The sequence below is a fragment of the Megascapheus bottae genome, chromosome 30, assembly GCF_031878675.1.
Source record: "Megascapheus bottae isolate mThoBot1 chromosome 30, mThoBot2.hap1, whole genome shotgun sequence".
Classification (NCBI taxonomy): Eukaryota; Metazoa; Chordata; class Mammalia; order Rodentia; family Geomyidae; genus Megascapheus; species Megascapheus bottae.
In genome coordinates this window covers 4,772,680-4,792,377 of record NC_143538.1, presented here as the reverse complement: position 1 = coordinate 4,792,377, position 19,698 = coordinate 4,772,680, and the positions used below count along the sequence as shown (strand labels likewise).

Sequence of the window (19,698 nt, the reverse complement as noted above, 5' to 3'; positions counted from 1 at the left end):
TGTTTCCCTAATCCAAGACCCTGTTGGTAACCCATTTTTGACATGATTTTTTCTGCTTTGCTGTGAGTATCGTTGGTAAGTTTGAATTTCATTTGTCTTAGGATGTCTCTACCCCAAAGGGATATGGGTATAGAGACCACATAGGGCTGGAAAAGTCCACTATGTCCCTCCTGATCCTGCCAGTGCAGCATAGCCGCACTCATGTTTGGGGTAGATGCATAGCCTAATCCCTGTAACGACTGCGAAGCGACCTGTATTGGCCAGGCTCTTGGCCAATCCTGATTAGAAATAATACTTTTATCTGCTCCAGTATCCAGCAATCCTAAAATAGACTTTCCATTTACTAATAGTTGTAGGACAGGTCGTTCCTCAAGATCCATGGATAAATAGGCTGCATTGCCTCCCGAGGATCCAAAGCCTCGATTTCCTCGACTAATGTTTTTTGCAGGGAATAGTTTATGACAGCTAGGAAGTAACAGTAATTGAGTTATGTGGTCCCCAGGCGAGATGGCTGAAATTCCCCGGGGGGATTCCACCATGATTTTGATGATACCTTGATAATCAGAATCTATTACTCCAGGGTGAATTCTAAGGCCTTTTAGGGTGGAAGAGAAAGGGCCAATTAAAAGACCCACCGTACCTGTAGGGAGGGGGCCCTTGAGATTGGAGTCCACTAATTGGACTCCCATTTTTGGGGTTAATATGAGTCTGGTGGTGGAACAGAGGTCAAGTCCTGCTGACCCAGGAGTGGCTCTCCTCGCTGGCTCGGATGCCGAAGGGTTGGCCATGTCTCTGTTACTGGCCTGGAGGCAGATGTCATTGCCCCATATATTTGAGGGCCCTGGGGACGTGGGCCCTGGTACCCGTTTTTTGAACCCTGCTGGTTGAGTGTAGGTAAAAGCCGCCCTTCTTTGTCCTTCACTGACCTGCATTCATTGGCCCAGTGATTACCTTTCTTGCACCGGGGGCAAAGACCTGGCAAAGGGTGTCCTTGAGGCTGATTTCCTGCATTCCCTTTACTATTTTTCTCCAGGCAGTTTTTTCTCATATGACCTGGCTTACCGCATTTATAGCAGGCATTGCTTCCTTTTTGTCCCTGTCATTTGTACTACTGCAGCGGCTAAACCTGCATTGGTAAGGGGTCCTCCAATCTCTCTACATACTTTAATCCATACCTCAATACCTTTTCCTTTGTATGGGGTGATTGCTGCTCTGCATTCTTTGATACACTGCTCAAATACTAACTGTTGGATAAGGGGCATGGCCCTATCTGCGTCCCCAAAGATTTTTCCAGCTGCATCAACCATTCGTGCGACAAATCAGAAAAAGGTTCTAAAGGTCCCTGAATGATTTTAGTGAGATTTCCTGCAACTTCTCTATTTGGAAGAGCCTTCCATGCCCTAATACCTATCTGGTTAATCTGGCCATAGACATCAGCAGGGAAACCCTTTGTGATTGTTAACAAAATTTCCCAATCCCAATAGCATATCTCTATTCCAATAGGGCCTTCCCTCATTTGCATTAATTGCAGCTTGTTCAGTGGCATACTCCATAACAAAAACTCTCCAGTCCAGGTATTGCCCGGGGCTAAGACAAGCTCGAGCAAGCGAGGCCCAATCTGCCGGGGTCATGCAGTGTCTATTAAGGCTCTCCACCTGAGCTACAGTGAAGGAGGCCCCCACTCCGTAGGCACGGACTGACTCGGCCAGTGCTTTAATGGTTTTGAAGTCTATGGGCTCATGATATCTCTGATTCTTGGGTCCTTCAAAAACTGGGTATCCTAGACAAAGTTCCTTTTGTACTTGCTTCCACACTTCTGGAGCTCGGGAGCGTCCAACACCTACAACAGGCCGGGTAGGAGGAGGAGGAAAAGGAGGGGGCGGGGGCAGCGCCTCAAAATGAGGAGCTTCCTGCCCTGTATTAAGGTCCAACCCCTTAACCCCTTACGAGACCTTTTCCAGTCTGAGATAGCACTAAGCCGGGGTACTGCACCTAACGCAGGCTCTTCCGGGTCAGACTCCTCCTGCATGTTTTCAGGTGGCAAGGGGGGATAAATGGAAGGAATCTTTCGATCCTCCCCTGAGTTCTCGCTCCTGGATTCTGACCTTTCCTCCTTAAATTCCTCCAGTGCTATCTTTCCTTCCACTGGCGCGCCGGAGCAGCGCTCATCAGACAGACAGCTCCTAACGAGTTTCCAAATGGGTTTTACTCCGGGCCCTAGACGTCCGTCCTTGAATTGCCGCGGCGTCCAAGTCCCTCCCTAACTTATCCCAAGTAGGCAACAACAGATTTCCTGACACAGAGAACCAAGGGGCCACCTCCTCCCCATTACGGAGGAAAAGTCTCAAGATACTTTGTTTCCCTTTCAGATTCTTAGTGCATCAAGAGCAGTCACTACCTGTGACGGTTCTGAGGCCCCCATTCCAGAGCCTTTCCCGCTCTCTTTACCTACAGAGGAGAGCAAAATGGATTGGTCCCCCTTACCCGGGACTTGCCTGTGCACCACCTTGAGTTCTGAAGTCCCCATACGGGCCGCCAGTTGTCGCGATCCCCTCGGCCGGCAAGGAAAATCGCAACAGTTAGGACTTCTTCTCAAGCCACGTTTTATTCAGCGAGCTCGAGCTCGCAGTCTCTCTCTCCTCCCGCCTCTCTCTCCTTTCTCCTCCCACTTCCTCTTAACCTCGCCTCCTAAGGCTCTCTTCACCAGTCAGCTTTGCTTCCTCTTGTAAACAAGCCAGTCATATGGCACACTTTGGGCAGGCATTCCTCTTCCTTAACTTCACGGATCAACAGATACAGAATAACAAGGCAAACAGCGGAAATCGGCGCCATCTTGTAATGGCGATTTTCTGGCTACCTACAGTGATTTTTATTCTGCTTACTAATGGGGAGTAATTTGGGGTCTGGGGGTAGTTATTTTTCATCTCTATACCCTGAACAGCTTACATAAACAACAAGACGGTTGCTGCTTCAGAATGGGGGCGCTTTTTTAGCTCTTCACACCAAGCTCAGGACTCACAGTGGCAGAGTGCAAGCCTTGAGCTGCAGAGCTGAGGCGCGGCACTCAGGCCCTAAGTTTGGGACTCAAAAGTGGCAGAGTGCTAGCCTTGAGCTGGAGAGCTGAGGGACAGTGCCCAGGCCCTGAGTTCAAGTCCAGCAACTAAGCAAGCGAAATGCCAATAGGACATTTATACAATGCAGTAAGCCTCTGCTTGGATGGCAGAGATGATGACAGATCCTAGAGTCCCTTGAACTTGGCCACTCGAAATTAATGAGAGCCGGGAGGTCATAGAATAGTTTGTAAGCACGCCTTACTAATGCCCGTACCTCTCATAACTGGGCAGGAACTTGTGTAAAACCCGACCCTGCCCCTTCCCCATGGTAGAAGTTTTTACAAGCTTAGCCCACGTCCTGCTGACCAGTCTCCACAGCTGGCCATCCTACCTCACAAACAACATGTGCTAACTCAGATAAGGGTCGCTTCCCCATCCAAAGGCCAGAGGGATACAACTCAGCACATATTTCCCGCTGGGCCCTGTCTGAGCAATTATTGGTCAAAATGTATAATTTGTTTCAAAAGGATTGGCTGCCTGCGTGCAGACCTTGCTGTAATGCTTTAAACTTACTGGCTGTAAAAGCGCGGGCTCTGCTATAACGGACTGTAAGGCTCTATAAAAAGTCACTCCCGAGACAGATCGGGGCTCTCAGCCACTGAACCGAACCTCACGGATCTCGAGGTCACGTGTACCTGAGAAGCCCGAGCCCAGACACTGACCCGAACCTTGCGGATCTCGTGGTCAAGTGGACTTGGGAGCCCGAGCATATGCCCGAATAAAATCCTCTTGCCTGTTGCATCCAGTGGTCCGTGTGTGCGTCCTTGGGTGCGGGTCTCCGCGGGTCTTTTAGAAGGAAGGTGACTGAGGATTCCAACCACAGCTAAGCAGGGCGTCCGGTATGGTTTCCTTATTCCTGTGAAGGAGAGGGAGAAAGCATACCTCAAGAAGGGGTGCTCTTGGGTATTTAATTTTTTGTTTGCTGACAGTATTTTAAATCTCTAGCCAGTACCCAAATTGGGTTTGGTTCTCCCACCGGGAAGACACATCCAAATCCTCTCCCCACACTAATGAGGGGATCAGGGCCTCTCCAGTAAGAGGATCTCTTCAACGGACTTCAACCTTTAAATAAGGCGTCTGATTAGACCAGTGTCTCTGAAAGGCAGTCAGAGGCTGATCTTTAGAAAAATTTAAAATAATGTAAGTATAGCTGTCCTCAATTGGTCATGGGGGTTGCCTCCCCCCTTTTGTTTTATTAAAACAAGGCCCATTATCCATTTTAACCTGTAGGGGTAAACTCAAGATAACAAAACATTGTAAAGCGTGTCAGGCTCTTTCACCGGAATGTGCAGTGGCCCAACAAGCATGTGAATGAGTATCTACAGACATAATTTTCCAAAGAGTGCTTAGTAGGTTACATCAGTCTGGCAGATAATGTTAGGTTTAAGGCCCCAACTTTTCAGGGAGACCCGTACCTCGTCATCCACATCCACTTGGCTCGGCTCGCAGACAATTCCGCTTCTGATGAGCGTTCCTCTCGCGCCAGAACTGTCGGGGTTTTTAGCGCTCTTTGCCTCCTGACCAGCAGGAAGGGCAAAAAGAACACGCCCCGACTAAGACGAGACTGAGAAAGGATAGGGCCGGCTGGCCGCCTTCACCCAGCCCTCCCTCTCCAGAGGGAAGACACAGACGCGCCAGGGAGAATGTCACAGCAGACTCGTTTAATGGGAAGATACCAGGGGCTAAAGTAAGAAGCAGGAATCTATTAACATAAAAGTAGGCAGGACAGGGGGAGGTAGGTGCGGTCAGAGAGGGCAGCGAGGCCAATCCATGGGTTCGAGGTAGCCTTATTTTACATCACAAACCACAGCCAAACCTCCCAACCAGGAGACAGGCAGGTTGAACCTCCAAAACCAGAAAGTGAGCACTGGGCCGTGAGGTAGGCCTTTTACCCTTGATGTGACGTGCCCCACAGAATGCTAATGCGACAGGCATCTGCTCCCATGGAAATAGGTGCATCCCCTCAGGTCTGATTTGCTTAAATGGATGGCTGGTAGCCTATCAACCTAAGACAGGAGCCAAGTAAAAGGGACTTGGTGATCCCATGACGGGTAAGAAGACTAGCGAGCTTGGAGACACCTAAGACAGGCACAGTCGATCTGATAGGATGGTAGCCTCACATACCCTAGGTTTTTTCTTTTTTCTAAAATAAAAACAGGGGAGATGTTGGGGGCAAGTAACGCCATGTCTAATAACTTTCTGCTGAGACCTGTACTAGGGGTAAACATGTGACTCTCTTTATCCTGCCCACCTGTTGTGCTGATAGGCTCCCGCACCCAATATGAGGAGGGGGGGGGTGGAGAAAGATTTTCCTGCCTTGATGAAGCTGTGTGGTGTCTCTGTTCGTGCTCTGGGGAAGGAAGGCTGAGTGCAGGAGGACAGTGGGCCCTCTCCTCTCACAGCTCGTCCTGGTCGGGGCGTGTTTTTCCCCATCCCTCCTCCTAGTTTAGAGGGACCGGAACGAAGGACCCCGACAGTCCTCGTCTTGGAGGTGCCCAGGCCACATGAATGAGTTAGCTGGTGACCATTCTCACCCCTAGGTGGCCTAGTAAACTAAGTGTGCGCTTTCCTGGTGGGACAAGTAGTGGCCTGGCTGGGATGCACTCCCTACTAAGAAGTGGTTCTTTGATGCTCTGCGGCTTATTGTGACAGTCCTGGCGGTTGGCCATGGGATGGATCCCTCAATTGTCCTGTGCATCTGTGCATGGCCCTGGGGCAGGGAAATCTGCCCCCACAAAATGTGCTTGGATCAATGATGCCTGGAAATGTCACAAAAAAGTTGAATACTTGCCGGGTGCAGTGGCTCATGCCTATAATCCTAGCTACTCAGGAGGCTGAAATCTGAGGATCACAGTTCAAAGCCAGCCTAGTCATAAGGTCTGTGAGACTCTTATATCCAATTAACCACCAGAAAACCGAAAGTGGTGCTGCGGCTGTCAAGGGGCAGGGCTATAGCCTTGAGCTGAAGAGCTCAGGGACAGTGCCCAGGCCCCAAAACCAACAACAAAAAAAAGGTGAACACCATAGAGATGTCAAAATTTGTACAAGAAGCACATGGCAGGCACAGAGGGCCCTGAGAGGCAGAATGGTTTGTGCAGGATGAGAGTAATAGTGACAGATAAGGCATGGATCTGACCTAGGAATGGCTCCTGGAAGCTGAGACATGCTGGTACCTAGGGCTAGCAGAGGATGTAGGGATTGGACAGACAAGGTGAACTGTGCTGTGGACTGTGTCTCCATGTGCACATTGTGATGTGGGAGGGGAGATGTCAGCCTCCAGTTGGTCTTGTGTGAGGAAGCAGCATAGGTCATTGGGCTGAGAGGTGACCCTGCCTCCCTCAGAATGGAATAGATCATAGAACCCTGATAGCCAGGCAAGTATAAATGCCTGTCGGCTCAAGCCAGCTCACTTGGCCTGTGATTCAGGAGCGAGAATCATGTTCCTGTGTTGTTTTCGCAGGACGAGAGACTCACGTCTCAGGCAAGAGAGGCCTGATGGCCATACTCAACGCTATCGACCCTGGGTGAGCGCCCAGCCACCAGCCCAATGTGAAAAGCCCTTATCCAGGAAGAAACTAAGGAAAATACAAGGCAACTCAGGCAAGGTATGTTCCTGATAGGAAACCTATTTGACCCCGTCCTGGCTAACATTAGAACCTTTTTGTGTGTTTTCAAGTGTCTAGACTGAGAGAATACTTTGTGTGGTTTTCAGTTCACTCTATGACAAGTACTCAGTTTGAAGTGTGTTCCTATTTCCATGTTTGTAAGATTCATTTTCTTTACTACTTTAGGGTGACAATGATTCAGCCCCGAGCCTGAACGTGTGGCGCCCGGAGGCAGGCCTGCTGGAGAAGCTGGTGGTGAACATGGTCCGTGCCCACCGGAAAGGCGAGCTGTACGTTGTTAGAAGTTTCCTTCACAGCTACAGATCGTATGGGACAATGGAGCAGCTGCTGGCTATTCTTTTCAAAAAGTGAGTGCTCCCCCTTCAAGCCCAGGGCTGCTCAGCCTCCACTGGCTGAGTCTTGGGAATACCTGGCACGGCCCTGAGCCTGTTCTTTTCACTGGGGTCTTCCCTTAGGCAATGGGACAAAGGAGTTTACACGCTGGAGTTTACAGGTTCAGTTTCCTAGTTCAGTCAGGACTCTGTGTCTCCAGTGTGGATATTTCATTTCCCTCAGAAGCTACTGGAGCCTCACAAGTCTGAATACTGAGAGGTTAGGAGCACTCGTGTTAGCCAGTGGCACCCCACTTCAGCCCTCACCTAGGTGAGGCCCTAGGAAATCACATTTCCCATTAGTAAATAAGATTTCAGTAATAATCTTGTGAAGTCATGTAGAAAGAGGAAAGGCTGGGGGTGTGAACTGGGGGCCAAATGTCTTCTGAGCCATCATGGAAGGATTATATTGTGTGTATTTATTTACAGACCTTTGAAGTGTTTCCTTTTGTGTGTATGTGCTAATCCTGTATCTTGAACTCAGGGCCAGAGGGCTGTCCTTTGGTACACACAACTACCATTTCAGCTTGATGTCCATTTCTGGTTTGGGGCTGGGTCATTGAACATGAGTATGTTCAGACATTTTCTGACCATGCTGCCCTCAAATTGTGACCTCACACCTGAGTCTCCCAATTAGCTAGAGGCATGAGCCACTGGCTCACAGACATTTTCTGACCATGCTGCCCTCAAATTGTGACCTCACACCTGAGTCTCCCAATTAGCTAGAGGCATGAGCCACTGGCTCATTGACAATGGACAGATGCATATAAGCCTCTTTGTAGAATTTTCACAGAACTGCATAAACATATCTCACTTGTTTGTCTCTGTTTTACATTCCCATCTGGGACTTACCCAGCCTCTTGGATGTTCTGTTAACATCTGACTTCCTCCTCTCCTCCCATAGGTACAGATGCCTCCGCCCTCATTGTGAGGAAGATGAACAAATAAAGAAGTAAGTGGATTTTTGGTACAAAAGGAAGGCTTGTCCCTGCAAAATGGGTATCTTTGAGGCTTCTGATCCAAAGTGCAGATTTCTCACCTGCACACCACTTGTGATTTTTCACAAGGGGGTGGACGCTTGGGACTTCAGTGGATGCCAGAGGACACCGCTGTGGGTGTGGGTGTGTTCTCTCAGGGATGACAGGAAGGGCTGTGTGCAGAAAGTCAGATGCCGTGTGGAAACAACCTTCTCATTGCCTGTCACAGTGAGAATTTTAGAGAACTGTCTTTCAGAAGCTTCTAGAAGTGAGTTATGAGGGACATCCCGCTTACAGTAGTCTCACCCCACTTCCTAACATACAAGTTGCATATTGGATGGACAGCCACAGCCTGCAAGTCCTGCAAGAAAGGGGCTATGGGAGGCTCAGGATGGCATCAGGGCGGTGTTCACTCTTTTTGTCCCCAATCTGCCCACAGCGCCCTCTGCTGCTTTTTCACTATGTGGATGGACTTTTACCCCGACGATTTCTTTAAGTGCCAGAACCCAGAGGCCCTGCATGACCTCATGTACTATGTCCTCCTCAATATGCCCTCCTCGGTCCTGCTACTCCGCTTACGTTTTATTCTTGACCAGCTGGAGGAGTCCAGTCGGACCAAGAGAAAGAAGAAGTCCTTGTGTAGGCGCCTGAGAGCTTGTGAGTAGAGGAGCCTGGGCCCCTAGGGACAGTCCTACCAGGCTGGTGATTGTCTGAGAACCCTCAGTACTAGCCAGGTTGGCAAAATGTCCTTCGATGGATATTCTCTTCTCTTACTGAAAGTACTCGGGCATAGCCATTCATGTGAAAGGCCCTACCTACCTTCTTATCAGTCCAAACCCAAATTCAGCAGCTTCCTCCATTAGATCCTCATGGAAGCTGAGTCACACCAGAACTTCTAGAGTCCACTCTGAGTCCTGTATGTGTTTCTGTTCTCAGGTTTGGGCCGCCGTAGAGCAGCTGCTCCTAAAGTGGAGATGCAGAACCCAGCGGCCATGGTGATGGATGGAAATCCGGAGCCACCACTGGACTCTAGACAGCATGTGAATATACAGCGGTTTGTGCCCTTAGTAGTGAGGCCCAAAGAGGTTTTGGATGCTGTGGACATCCCCGTTGTGAACCCCACACGTGATACGGGTGAACCTGCAGGCGACCCTGAGGAGGAGGAAGATCCAGAATTTCTCCCGTTGACCTTCACAGTCCGCCCGGACCGGCTCCAAACAAGTGAAGTCAGCACTCCTGCGGTGCAGGATGAAGGAGCCCCTGAGGGGCTCATGGAGAATGTCCCCGGTCTAAGTTCAACAGAACTCCTAAATGAAGTTCAAAAGATAGAGTCCATCGAGGAAAGCGAGTCTGTCCTCACAGAATATCAGGACAAATTTGTCCAGCTGCAGGAGATTCAGTCTCCACCTGAGAAACTAGAACCTGCCCCTGCCCCACCTCAGGAAGGAAATCCCATCTTCACTGAGGCAGTAGATCCTCTTGAGGACTCTGACTTAGAATATTTTCCTGAAGGCAATTTGGAGGCTGGTTTAGATCTTGATATTCCCTCCCCCATCCCTGAGAAAATCTCACTGATTCTTTTTGCTGTGGTTGTTGTAAAATGTTCTTTGTATTTATTGCTCTAATTGTATTAAAAATGTCACTGTTTGTAGTTGTACAATGAATCAAGTACTGTGTTCCCCCCTCCCCTACCTATGTGTGATGCCCTAGACACATGAGTCCTGAGTGGGGAGAAATGTAGAGTGACCTGGAGCTGTGGGAGAGAACTTATATGTGGATATACATGGAGCAGTTAAATGCACAGGAAATGGCAAGGAGTCCAGGCCACACCTCTATGGGTTGATAGGGCTCATGTGAAAGTTCTAGGACATAGCAGACTAGATGTCCTAGAAAGTGTAAGATCTGCCGAAAGGTGAGCAAGAGAGCTTAGGGCGGGAAGTGATTATATAGGGGCACGGGTATAGACACAGGGAAGTGGATGTGATCTCAGAGGATGGGACCTCAGTGGGGACCTCCCACTGCCCCCCCCCCCCCCCCCGCATGCCAGTTGCTAGGGTTACAGGTGCTGGGCGGGGATTTCCAGGGTGCAGTGGGAGAGAGCCAAGGGAAGAAGTCATTTCTTCCAGTTGGACCTAACAGAAAGGTGTTCACCCTTGAACTTCAAGCTCATCCTCTGTCAACTGGGACAAGTGCTGGAGCAAATATATGTCGGACTCTCAACAGTGAGTTCAAGTCTGTATACAAACCCACCAGGCTTTGGGCAAATATGTGGGGTGCCACATAGCAAAAATCTACTTTAGGGAGAAAATAACAAAATACATAGGAAATGCATTCACTGAAAAGTATATCATCAAAGAAAACTTACATAAATGGAAAAAGACATGCTAGGTGTCATGATCTAAATAATTCAAGTGGCCAAAGGATGGAAGGTCAAAGAATCCCCTGCATAGAAAACTTAGAGATTCTTATTCAATGAATCAGCAAAAGTAAGGAACTAGAGGTGTGGCTTAAGTTGTACATGCAATCATTAAAATATATGATGGGCCAGGAGTTTGGCCTAGCGTAGAGTGCTTGCCTAGCATGCACGAAAACCTGAGTTCGATTCCTTGGCACCACATACATAGAAAAAAAAGCCGGAAGTGGTGCTGAGGTTCAAGTGGTAGAGCTCTAGCCCTGAGAAAGTCCAAGGACAGGGCTCAGGCCCTGAGCTCAAGCCCAGGACTGGCAAAAATAATAAAATATATATGCAAGAGCTCAATTCCCTGTGTGCAAATTCCACTACTGACACAAATGGAAGATTAAAACAAAAAGATATAAAATTTGAAATGACAATTTTAAACCACAGGAATAGATAGACTACACATGATTTCTTTCTATATACATGACTTCTACATTTCTACTTGAAATTTCTTTACATTTCTACTTGAGTTTCAAGTGTTACATTTATACAATTGTTTTGTAAATCTGTTGGCAGAATTGCATATTTATAATCAATCACAGCTACTGGGAAGGCAGAGATGAGGAACTTCAAGTTGAATGCCAGTGTAGGGTATATACTCAAAACCTGGTCTGAAAATTAATTGAAAACCAAGGGCTCAGGGCAGGGCTCAAGTAGTAGAATTCCTGCAATAGTCAAACTTCTGAGCAATAAGCCCAGAAGTACATATTTTTCTCTTGATGATTCCGAAATTGAGAACATAAAATTCTTTCATAAGAATTTTTTCCACAGCGTTTACTTCTAGGATAAAGATATTTTCTACTTCAGTACAAATAGTAAGCATATTCCCCACATTATTTGGGGAAAGTGGCGACATAGCATTGATTATAACTAGGTCAATAAGCCAACATAATGCTATTTACCATGCCCACTGGAAAAAGGAGCTATGAGCTGGACACCTGAGGCCAGGAAGCTGGGTTATCCAGGCAGTTATCCAGGAAGCTGGGTTCTGAGTTTCAGGCGTGAGATCCTGAGAGGAGGCCTGGGAAATCCCCTGGAGACACAAACAGACATGCGCAGTGAAAGGACGACTGGTGCGCATGCGCAGACCTGGAACTCTCAACCACGGACCGCCATGGCGGTGCGCGAGCGGCGACGAGGCTGGAGGGGAGCGGAGGCCGCACCGAGGTCCTGGGACGGGGCAGCGGCGAGGAAGGGCAGCCGTGGGGAAGGGAGGCCTCTGGGGAGAACCAGCCGTTCCGTGTGCGGCGTGGGAAGTTGCGGGCGTCGTTGCGGGGACTCCGGACTCGCTGTGGGCCGCGTGCGGCCTGCGCGGCCGTGGGCGCCCGCGTCCGCCATGATTCCTGTCAGGAAACAGCAAAGCCTGCATAACACATCACTAACAAAGAAGAAGGGACCTGGACCGCTCAAAGGCTTGGTTACTTGACTGCCTGCGGTAAGATGGTTGTTTGTGTTTGTTAAACCGTTTGCGTCGTTGCTTGCTGTCTTCTGTGTTCAAAACGAATGCGGTGTCACCTTATCCATCGCTCACCTTTCCATCGCTCCTGATCGCCTAGACCAGCTCGGAACCGAATTTCTGACATCTTGGAACTCTTGAATAATTAGCATTTTACAGTCCGGAGCCACTGGAACCTTGAAAATTGCTTTCTTTTTATTTTTGTGTTTTCATTTCCAAACATTTTTTGTGCTTTTTGTAAATTAGCCATTAAAACCAGACCATTCTGTGGTTTTTGTGTGTGTGTGTGTGTGTGTGTGTTTTGTTGTTGTTGTTTCTGTTTTTTTTTTTTTTTTGCCAGTGTTGGGGCTTGAACTCAGAGGGTAGCGGTTATGCCTGCCTGAGTTTTATTGCTGAAGGCTTTTTATTGCTGCTGCTTGAATCACTGCACCACTTCTGGTGTTTGGTGATTAATTGGAGATAAGAGTGTCATGGGATTTCCTGTCTGGGTTGGCTTCAAATACCAATCGTCGAATCTCATCCTATTGAGTAGCCTGGATTAAATACTGGACTCACCTGCAGCTGGTTTCTAGTACATTCAGATGTCTCATCTCTTTGGGTATTAAATATTTGAAAAAGTTCATTTGCAAGCAGGCACCAGCAAAAATTATCCAGTCTTCATCATTTATTCAGCATTTTCTTATTTTTTGTTACATATCTTTTAATTTTAGTTCATTAATACTTAAAATCTTTTATTAGCACATATTATTTCTGCAAGGGGATATCAGAGAGCCAGGCCTGTAATCCTAGCTTTACAAGCAGTTGAGATCAAAGGATTCTGATTCTTGGCCTCCTTGAGCAGAGAAGCCCAGGAGAGACTATCTCCAATTAACCAGCCAAGAATTCTGGAATAGAGTGGCAAAGCATCATTGTCCTGAAGCAATCAAAGTGAGAAGGCAAGTCCTGCACTCAGGCCCTATTATACGCGCACGCGAGCGCACACACACACACACACACACACACACACACACACACCTGTTGCAGGTGTTATTTTTATTTATTGCTACTATAGTTGGATTTTTTTTTACATTTTTTTTACCCGTGTAAGGTATGTGCTGCAGCATTTTTTAATGAACAGGCTACTGTATCTGTGTTGATTGTGGGCTGGTCTGTGGTTTTCTGTTTCCCACTTCCTTTGTGACACTATAGGCACTTAGGTTGATATGTACTAATTGTATTGCTTCCCATCTAAAGGTAATCACAACACTTTCTCCCACAATGCTGACAATGCCATTATAAATGAAGCTGTGAGCACCAAAGTGAGTCCTTGCTAGTGGGTTATCTCTTTTGTCAACAGAGCAAGGAAATAAATGTGCATCCTAGCCCACACATGTGCAGGTAGACAGAAACATATTTTCAATTCCGTATGTATATACAATAACTAGAGTTTTTTCTACCATTTTTTTTCTACCACAGCATAATCTGATCTACTGTCATATCAGGTGACACATTTTTCGAGTGTCCTAACAATGAAAACGGTGGTTTCATTTACTTGACAATGAGTATAAGACACATACATAATGGTAAGTTGAGTGCTTTATCTATTCTTTTATGGGAAGAATCACATTAAGTTTCTGTGCTTTGCTCCAAATTATCATTTAGCTTTTAGAGCTTGGATCACCTACTTTTATCCTCAATTATGTAGGCCCTACAGTCCCTTTTTTCTTTTGCCAGTCCTGGCCTGAGCACTGTCCTTGGACTTTCTCAAGGCTAGAGCTCTACCATCTGAGCCTCAGCACCACTTCCGGCTTTTTTTTGTGTGTTACCGAGGAATTGAACCTGGGTCTTCATGCATGCTAGGCAAGCACTCTACCACTAAGCCAAACTCCCGGCTCCTATTTCTTATACTTCCTTTCTCTGAACTTTCTGTGAGTATTCCAAAACTTAAGAATGTTTCAAAAATTTTATTCATGTGAGTACTTTTTGTTTTAAAGTTTTATAGGATTTCTAATCTATAGTGTATGCATAATATATTCCCTGTCCTCAAAGAAATGGGTATTTGCCCATCTTCCTCCTCAAGGCTCTAGAAAGCACTAATTGGTTAATGGTCACTTTGTTTTTACCTTTGCTAGAGTGTAATATATATATATGTGCATGTGTGTATGTGTATATATATATATATTTATACAGTACAAAAAGTTGTGATGCCATATCTATCCATATATATATATATAATATATGTAGTGTCACAAAAAGTTGTGACATTGGCTGCTCTTGAGTGATAGTCCTCTTGACCTCTGTCTCTTGAGTAGCCAGGACCAGAAGGCATAAATCACCATGGCTTAGAACTTTATTTTTTTCTGGACTGTTTCTCCATTTGGACCTGTTTAGGTAATACAAGTCCTCCCATTGTGTGTCACAGTTCAGGCAGTGTTTTCAGTATAGTAACATGATGTTTAGGTTTGAAGGCCAGCCACAGACCACATAGCCTACAGTGTAACAAGCTGTACCATTTAGGCCTGTGTAATTACACTTTGTGGTTGATGCTTGTATACCGATGACACAGGTCTTCAGTAAATAGGATTGCATGTAAAATTGGTTAAACATTAAAAGTACGCACCTACAGACTTAACACACGAACACCGCATCTGCAAAGCATTCTTCCTGAAATCTAGTATATTTATACCTACAGTGGGCAAGGCACTGTGGTGATGCCTGTAGAAGGAAGTACACAGCACTCTTGCTTTTGCAGAATGTATAGTACGGTGAGGTACACATAGTTTAGTCATAAAGTTGAGCAAATTACAAGGGACAGTAGGAGGATACCAAGTCATGGGGACCTCAGGCAACACGGCCACCATAGTGGCAGAGAAAGATGGGGACAGCACCTGTTCTACTTGACCCTGCCTTCCTGCCTTTCCCTCCCCACTTCCATCCAGTGCCAGTGCCCTTCTCACACCCACTCCCAGGTGGCTCTGCTGCGATCCACTGCCCCAGCCTCCATCACACTGGGGCTGAACCTGCTGGGCTGGGTTCTGGGTACAGAGTAGGGTGATGGCTGTGTGGCTCATTGCTACACCTATGGATGCTGTAGTGCTCAGCCATAGGCCAATGGACAAGCCATACCTGTTTATGAGTTGTGCTGGGGACCTCTTCCTGGAGGGCTCAGCACCCACCTTCTTCTACCCTCATGCAGTTAGTGTCACGGGCCAGCAGCACCTCCTCGATTCTGACACTGCTGGGGAGATCTGTTGAGTTGCGGCCCCAATCTTAACCAGTGATGGTGCCTTTCTCAGAATCCCAGACTAATTTCAGTATATGAAAGAAGAATGAGTTCTGCATCTGAAAGCCCACACGTCCAGCAGGCTGTTTTCATTTATGGGAACCTTAGAACATCTTCCATATTACCTTCAGCAAGGCTGACCGTAAAGCCTGTGTGCATGGAACCAGAAAAACTAACAAAGGGGATAGTAAACCAGCAAAGGGCCAGAAGTGAAGGTATGGCTCAAGAGTGCTGGCCTTGAATGGAGAAAAAAGCCAAGCAAGAGCCCAAGGCCCTGACTTCAAGCCCCGCTATTGGCACAGAAAAATAATTGAGCCAATAATGGATAAGCCATAGACGACACCAACATTTAGCATTACATGTGCCTCATGATAAACCCCAATAAGGCTAATGACTATCCTTAGTTTCATTAGACTTTGTGAAAAGGCTTGAACTTTGAGAAGCTATAGAGAAGTAAAAATCTTGGATTTATATGCTGCAGGTTAAGGAGTCAGAGTTGGATTTGGGGAGAATGGCTGCTTCCTCTTTAAAGATTTAATATTTTTGTCTAAAAACAAAAAAGCAGGGATGGAGATACCTATTCCATATGGTGTTTTGAAAGTCTTCTTGTTTTGAAATAATTTTAGTCTCAGAGAAGAGTTGCAAAGAGTAGTAAGAGTTTGACATTCTTCTTCACTTTTAGCATCTTACATAACCTCGCACATTTACCCAAACTAAGACATTCACATTTGCACAATATTACCATGCCCAGATGTTATTTGAATTTTATCACTTCCCTCTCTAATGTCTTTGTATATGTGTTCTTGAATTAAAGAGGTGCTAGCCACAACCAGTAGTCTGGAAGTATTTTCTTTTTTTCCTGTGTTTTGGAAAGGGATCTTGTAAAACTGGTAAGATTTCCCCCATGGATATTGGGTAGAATTCTGCTGGTCAAGGCTGGGCCTCTACCTTTTGAACCACAGCTCCACTTTTAGCTTTTTGCTAGTTAATTGGAGATAACAATCTAACAGACTTTCCTGCCTGGACTGCCTTTGAACCTTGATCCTCAGATCTCAGCCTTCTGAGTAGCTAGGAATACAGGCCTGAGACTGGCACCTGCTGAGTATGTCTTTCTGTGATAAATAATATGGCTCTTGGTACTAAGTACATGTCTTATGGCATGAGGGTGAGATGGGAAGACATTATTTCTTCTAATGCCACCTGCAAAAGAAAGAAAGAAAGAAAGAAAGAAAGAAAGAAAGAAAGAAAGAAAGAAAGAAAGAAAGAAAGAAAGAAAGAAAGGGAAAAAAAAGGTGCTGGAATCTATAATAGCTCAGAGCAAAACATGCCAACTACAGATGAGGGCCAGGTGTGTGCAGCCAGTGATTCATTGATGCTGACATTTTTCTTTTTTACAAAAAAGGAATGTATTAATTATCCTGAATAAACATCCTCATGAATGAAATGAATGACCTAACATTGGGTCTCTACATTGTTGCATTATTTAGCAATCTATAATTGGTGAAGGTTCTACTCTGACCTTTGTTGTATTTTCCTAAAAAAGAACCAGCGTCAAACCTAAAAAATTTGTTTTAAATATTCCTCTGGTCAACTATTGCTCTACAATTTAGCCAGTTGTCACTCTGTAGGCTCCTCTGTTTATGACACAGCCTCTAACATCTGAACTCCTCATATCTATTAGTTAATGTCAGCTTTGGCAGAGGGTGGGGAGGATTTGGGGAGGTAAGAGTGTAGGCTTTTGACACAAAATAGGAACAAAAGGAAGGGATTAGGAAGGGTGACTAAAATAATGGCAGTTTGAAGGTAGCTAAAGTTTTCTATTTTATTGAAAAGATGTAGGACTCTCTAAGACCTTTGTCTTAGTTTCTATTATTATAAGGAGTAGCTGAGGCTGATTACTTTATAAAGAAAAAAGAAGATTTAGTTTGGAAAATGCAACAGCATCAGTATCTGAGAGTCTCACTGTGGATGGAATCACAGTGTTAGTGTGGGGACCATATGAAAGAGATAAGGAACATGGCCTAATGGTGGAGTGCTTATCTAGCATGCAGGAAGGAAGCCCTAGGTTCAATTCCTTGGTACCACATCCACAGAAAAAATCAGAAGTGCTGCTGTGGCTCAATTAATAGAGCTCTAGCCTTAAGAAAGCCCAATGACAGTACCAAGGCCTTGAGTTCAAGCCCCAGAACTGACAAAAAAAACAAAAAACAAAACAAACCGAAAACAAAGAAATGAACTTATAGGCACAGCACAAGTGTAATTACCATCCATTTGCATTTTGCATCTTCTGGTTCTCCTCTGCCACATTTACCTACTGACAGGCTTTTATTGTTCAGATTTATGATTAGATACTCTGATATGATTGCTAGGTATTCGTGGCACCTTTATTCATATGTAAGTTTTCAGTTTTGAAGGAATCAGAATCATTTCCTCCAAAACTTATTTGACTTGAAAGGTTTGCTTTCCCCAATGTTTGACAGTCTCTTAGATTTTCTTCTAAATCATTGTAATTTTATTGTTGAATGTGGGATTTGCTCTTCTAAAGGATGAGTTAGAAATTTTTACCACATTTTCTTTTCAGGGGAGAGCCAGTTTAGCCAACCTTGCTGCAACTTCCTTTTCTCCAGAATTTCAAATGACATCTTTATCATACCTTCTATCAAGTTCCTAAATGAATCTTTAATTCAACTTGGGGCTGTACTGTTACACTGATCTCCACAGTCTGTATTGATACTGTATGTTTAATTTCAAAGGCTCTATAGTTTCATGTCAAGAAGTTAATTTCTTCCTCATTTTAATTTTAATATTCTTTTAGCTCTTCAAGCCCATCTCCTCTCTACACATGTTTTAGAACTGGTTTATCAATTTCCATTAAACAATTCATAGGAATATTAATGGAATTGTCTTTAGTTTGCAGACTAGTTTGGGAAAGGTCTTCTTTATTACTTCTTCCTTCCTGTCTATGGATCTGTTCACTTATTCTATTTACTCAGTTATTCATGAATATCTCATAGTAAAATCTCACCATTTTCTCCATAAGTTCTTGGCATTCAGTTTATTCAGATAAAAAGAAATACTCATGTCATTAAGATATATTTTCTTTTTTTTGCCAGTTCTGGGGCTTGGACTCAGGGCTTGGGCACTGTCCTTGGACACTTTTTGCTCAAGGCTGATGCTTTGCCACTTGAGATACAGTGCCACTTCTGGCTTTTTCTGTGTATGTCATACCAAGGAATTGAACCCAGGGCTTCGTGCATGCTAGGCAAACACTCTACCACTAGGCTATGCTCTCAGCCGAATATAGTTTCATATTAAGGTATACAACTAAATATTTTATCTCATTAGATTTAATAATAACGTGTTGGCCTAGGTGCTATCTCTGAGCTTTGTATTGCTCACACTTTCAGCTTATTTGGTGGTTAATTGGAGGTAAGAGTCTCATGGACTTCGACTGGCATGCCTGGGCTAGCTTTGAATCACAATCCTCAGATCTCAGCCTCCTGAGTAGTTACAATTATAAGTGTGGCCAGGTACAGTGGCTCACGCCTGTAATCCTAGCTACTCAGGAGACTGAGATCTGAGGATCATGGTTCAAAGCCAGCCTGGGCATACAGTCTGTAAGACTCTAATCTCCAGTTAATCACTAGAAAACCAGAAGTGGTATTGTGGCTCCAGAAGTAGGGCGGTAGCCTTGAGCTGTAGAGCCCAGGGACAACTCCCAGGCCTAAAGTTCAAGCCCCATGACTGACAAAAAAAAATTATAGGTGTGGCCATTAGTTCCTGGCTCAGTATAAATTTCTTGAAAGATCATTTGTTGTTGATTTCAGAAATGAAAGTATATAGCCATTCATGTATCTACATGTTCCTAAGAGAGGAAATTTTCTCAAGTGATGCCAAGACTGTTGTCAGCTTTAGGTATTTTACTTTGTAGCATCCCTTCAAATGGAATCCAATTAGGATTACAGACATCAGCCACCAGCTCTGCATTCATAGATTCTCACTGCAGAGATCCCTCCATCTCAGGGCACAAGTACAGAAGTAAATCCTATTGGTCATACTTGATTATAAAGAAGTGCAAAAGTGGATCTGATTGGTCATCCTTAGGCATGTGCAAAACATTACCTTCCCACTGATGTAGGATTTTACCCAGAAAACTCAGGGCATTGTGGGAAGAAGCAGCAAGTGCTTTGCCACTGAGCTATATCCTAGTCCAATTTCATTTACTTTATAGTAAGAAGGTATATGCTCCATTTCTAAATATTACTGTTTCAGTATTTTAAATGTAGTTATTTTAAAGCAGATATCTTTATTTCCAGAATTCTTTTGATGCCCTTTTTTCTGTCTTCTTTCTGTAGATTCTGTTGGATTTGTGACATGTTGATATCTTATTATGTGCCTAAATGTTTTCCTTACTGTTTCATTACTTGAAACATTT

The 19,698-nt window shown here is 45.3% G+C and overlaps 2 protein-coding genes and 1 long non-coding RNA gene across 3 annotated transcripts in view; 2 read left to right on the top strand and 1 right to left on the bottom strand.

Annotated features, from left to right (window-relative positions):
- Positions 1 to 3,883: 3,883 nt before the first annotated feature.
- On the bottom strand, positions 3,884 to 6,380 carry LOC150044175 (uncharacterized). The gene is made up of 3 exons (XR_016533209.1): positions 6,287 to 6,380; positions 4,529 to 4,601; positions 3,884 to 3,969 (listed from the first exon to the last, which is right to left on the bottom strand). It is a non-coding gene; the product is annotated as an uncharacterized LOC150044175 (long non-coding RNA).
- Positions 6,381 to 6,515: 135 nt separating this feature from the next.
- On the top strand, positions 6,516 to 9,722 carry LOC150044174 (uncharacterized). The gene is made up of 5 exons (XM_090321740.1): positions 6,516 to 6,718; positions 6,905 to 7,086; positions 8,015 to 8,062; positions 8,527 to 8,744; positions 9,024 to 9,722. The coding sequence occupies exons 1-5, from the start codon at positions 6,551 to 6,553 to the stop codon at positions 9,710 to 9,712; spliced, it is 1,305 nt and encodes a 434-aa protein (XP_090177866.1). The 5' UTR covers positions 6,516 to 6,550; the 3' UTR covers positions 9,713 to 9,722.
- A 2,089-nt stretch (positions 9,723 to 11,811) lies between these two features.
- LOC150044173 (ral guanine nucleotide dissociation stimulator-like) overlaps positions 11,812 to 19,698 on the top strand; it is a 36,213-nt gene continuing 28,326 nt past the window's right edge. The window contains exons 1-2 of the mRNA XM_090321319.1: positions 11,812 to 11,980; positions 13,457 to 13,563. Of these exons, the coding sequence (XP_090177445.1) occupies positions 13,561 to 13,563 (3 nt within the window). The 5' untranslated portion in view covers positions 11,812 to 11,980; positions 13,457 to 13,560. The remainder of the gene's footprint in view (positions 11,981 to 13,456; positions 13,564 to 19,698) is intronic.

Coding starts and splice junctions, on each gene's coding strand:
- LOC150044174 (XM_090321740.1), top strand. CDS start 6,551: ATGTTCCTGTGTTGTTTTCGCAGGACGAGAGACTCACGTCTCAGGCAA. Junction 6,719..6,904: donor TACAAGGCAACTCAGGCAAG/GTATGTTCCTGA, acceptor TTACTACTTTAG/GGTGACAATGATTCAGCCCC. Junction 8,745..9,023: donor GTGTAGGCGCCTGAGAGCTT/GTGAGTAGAGGA, acceptor TTCTGTTCTCAG/GTTTGGGCCGCCGTAGAGCA.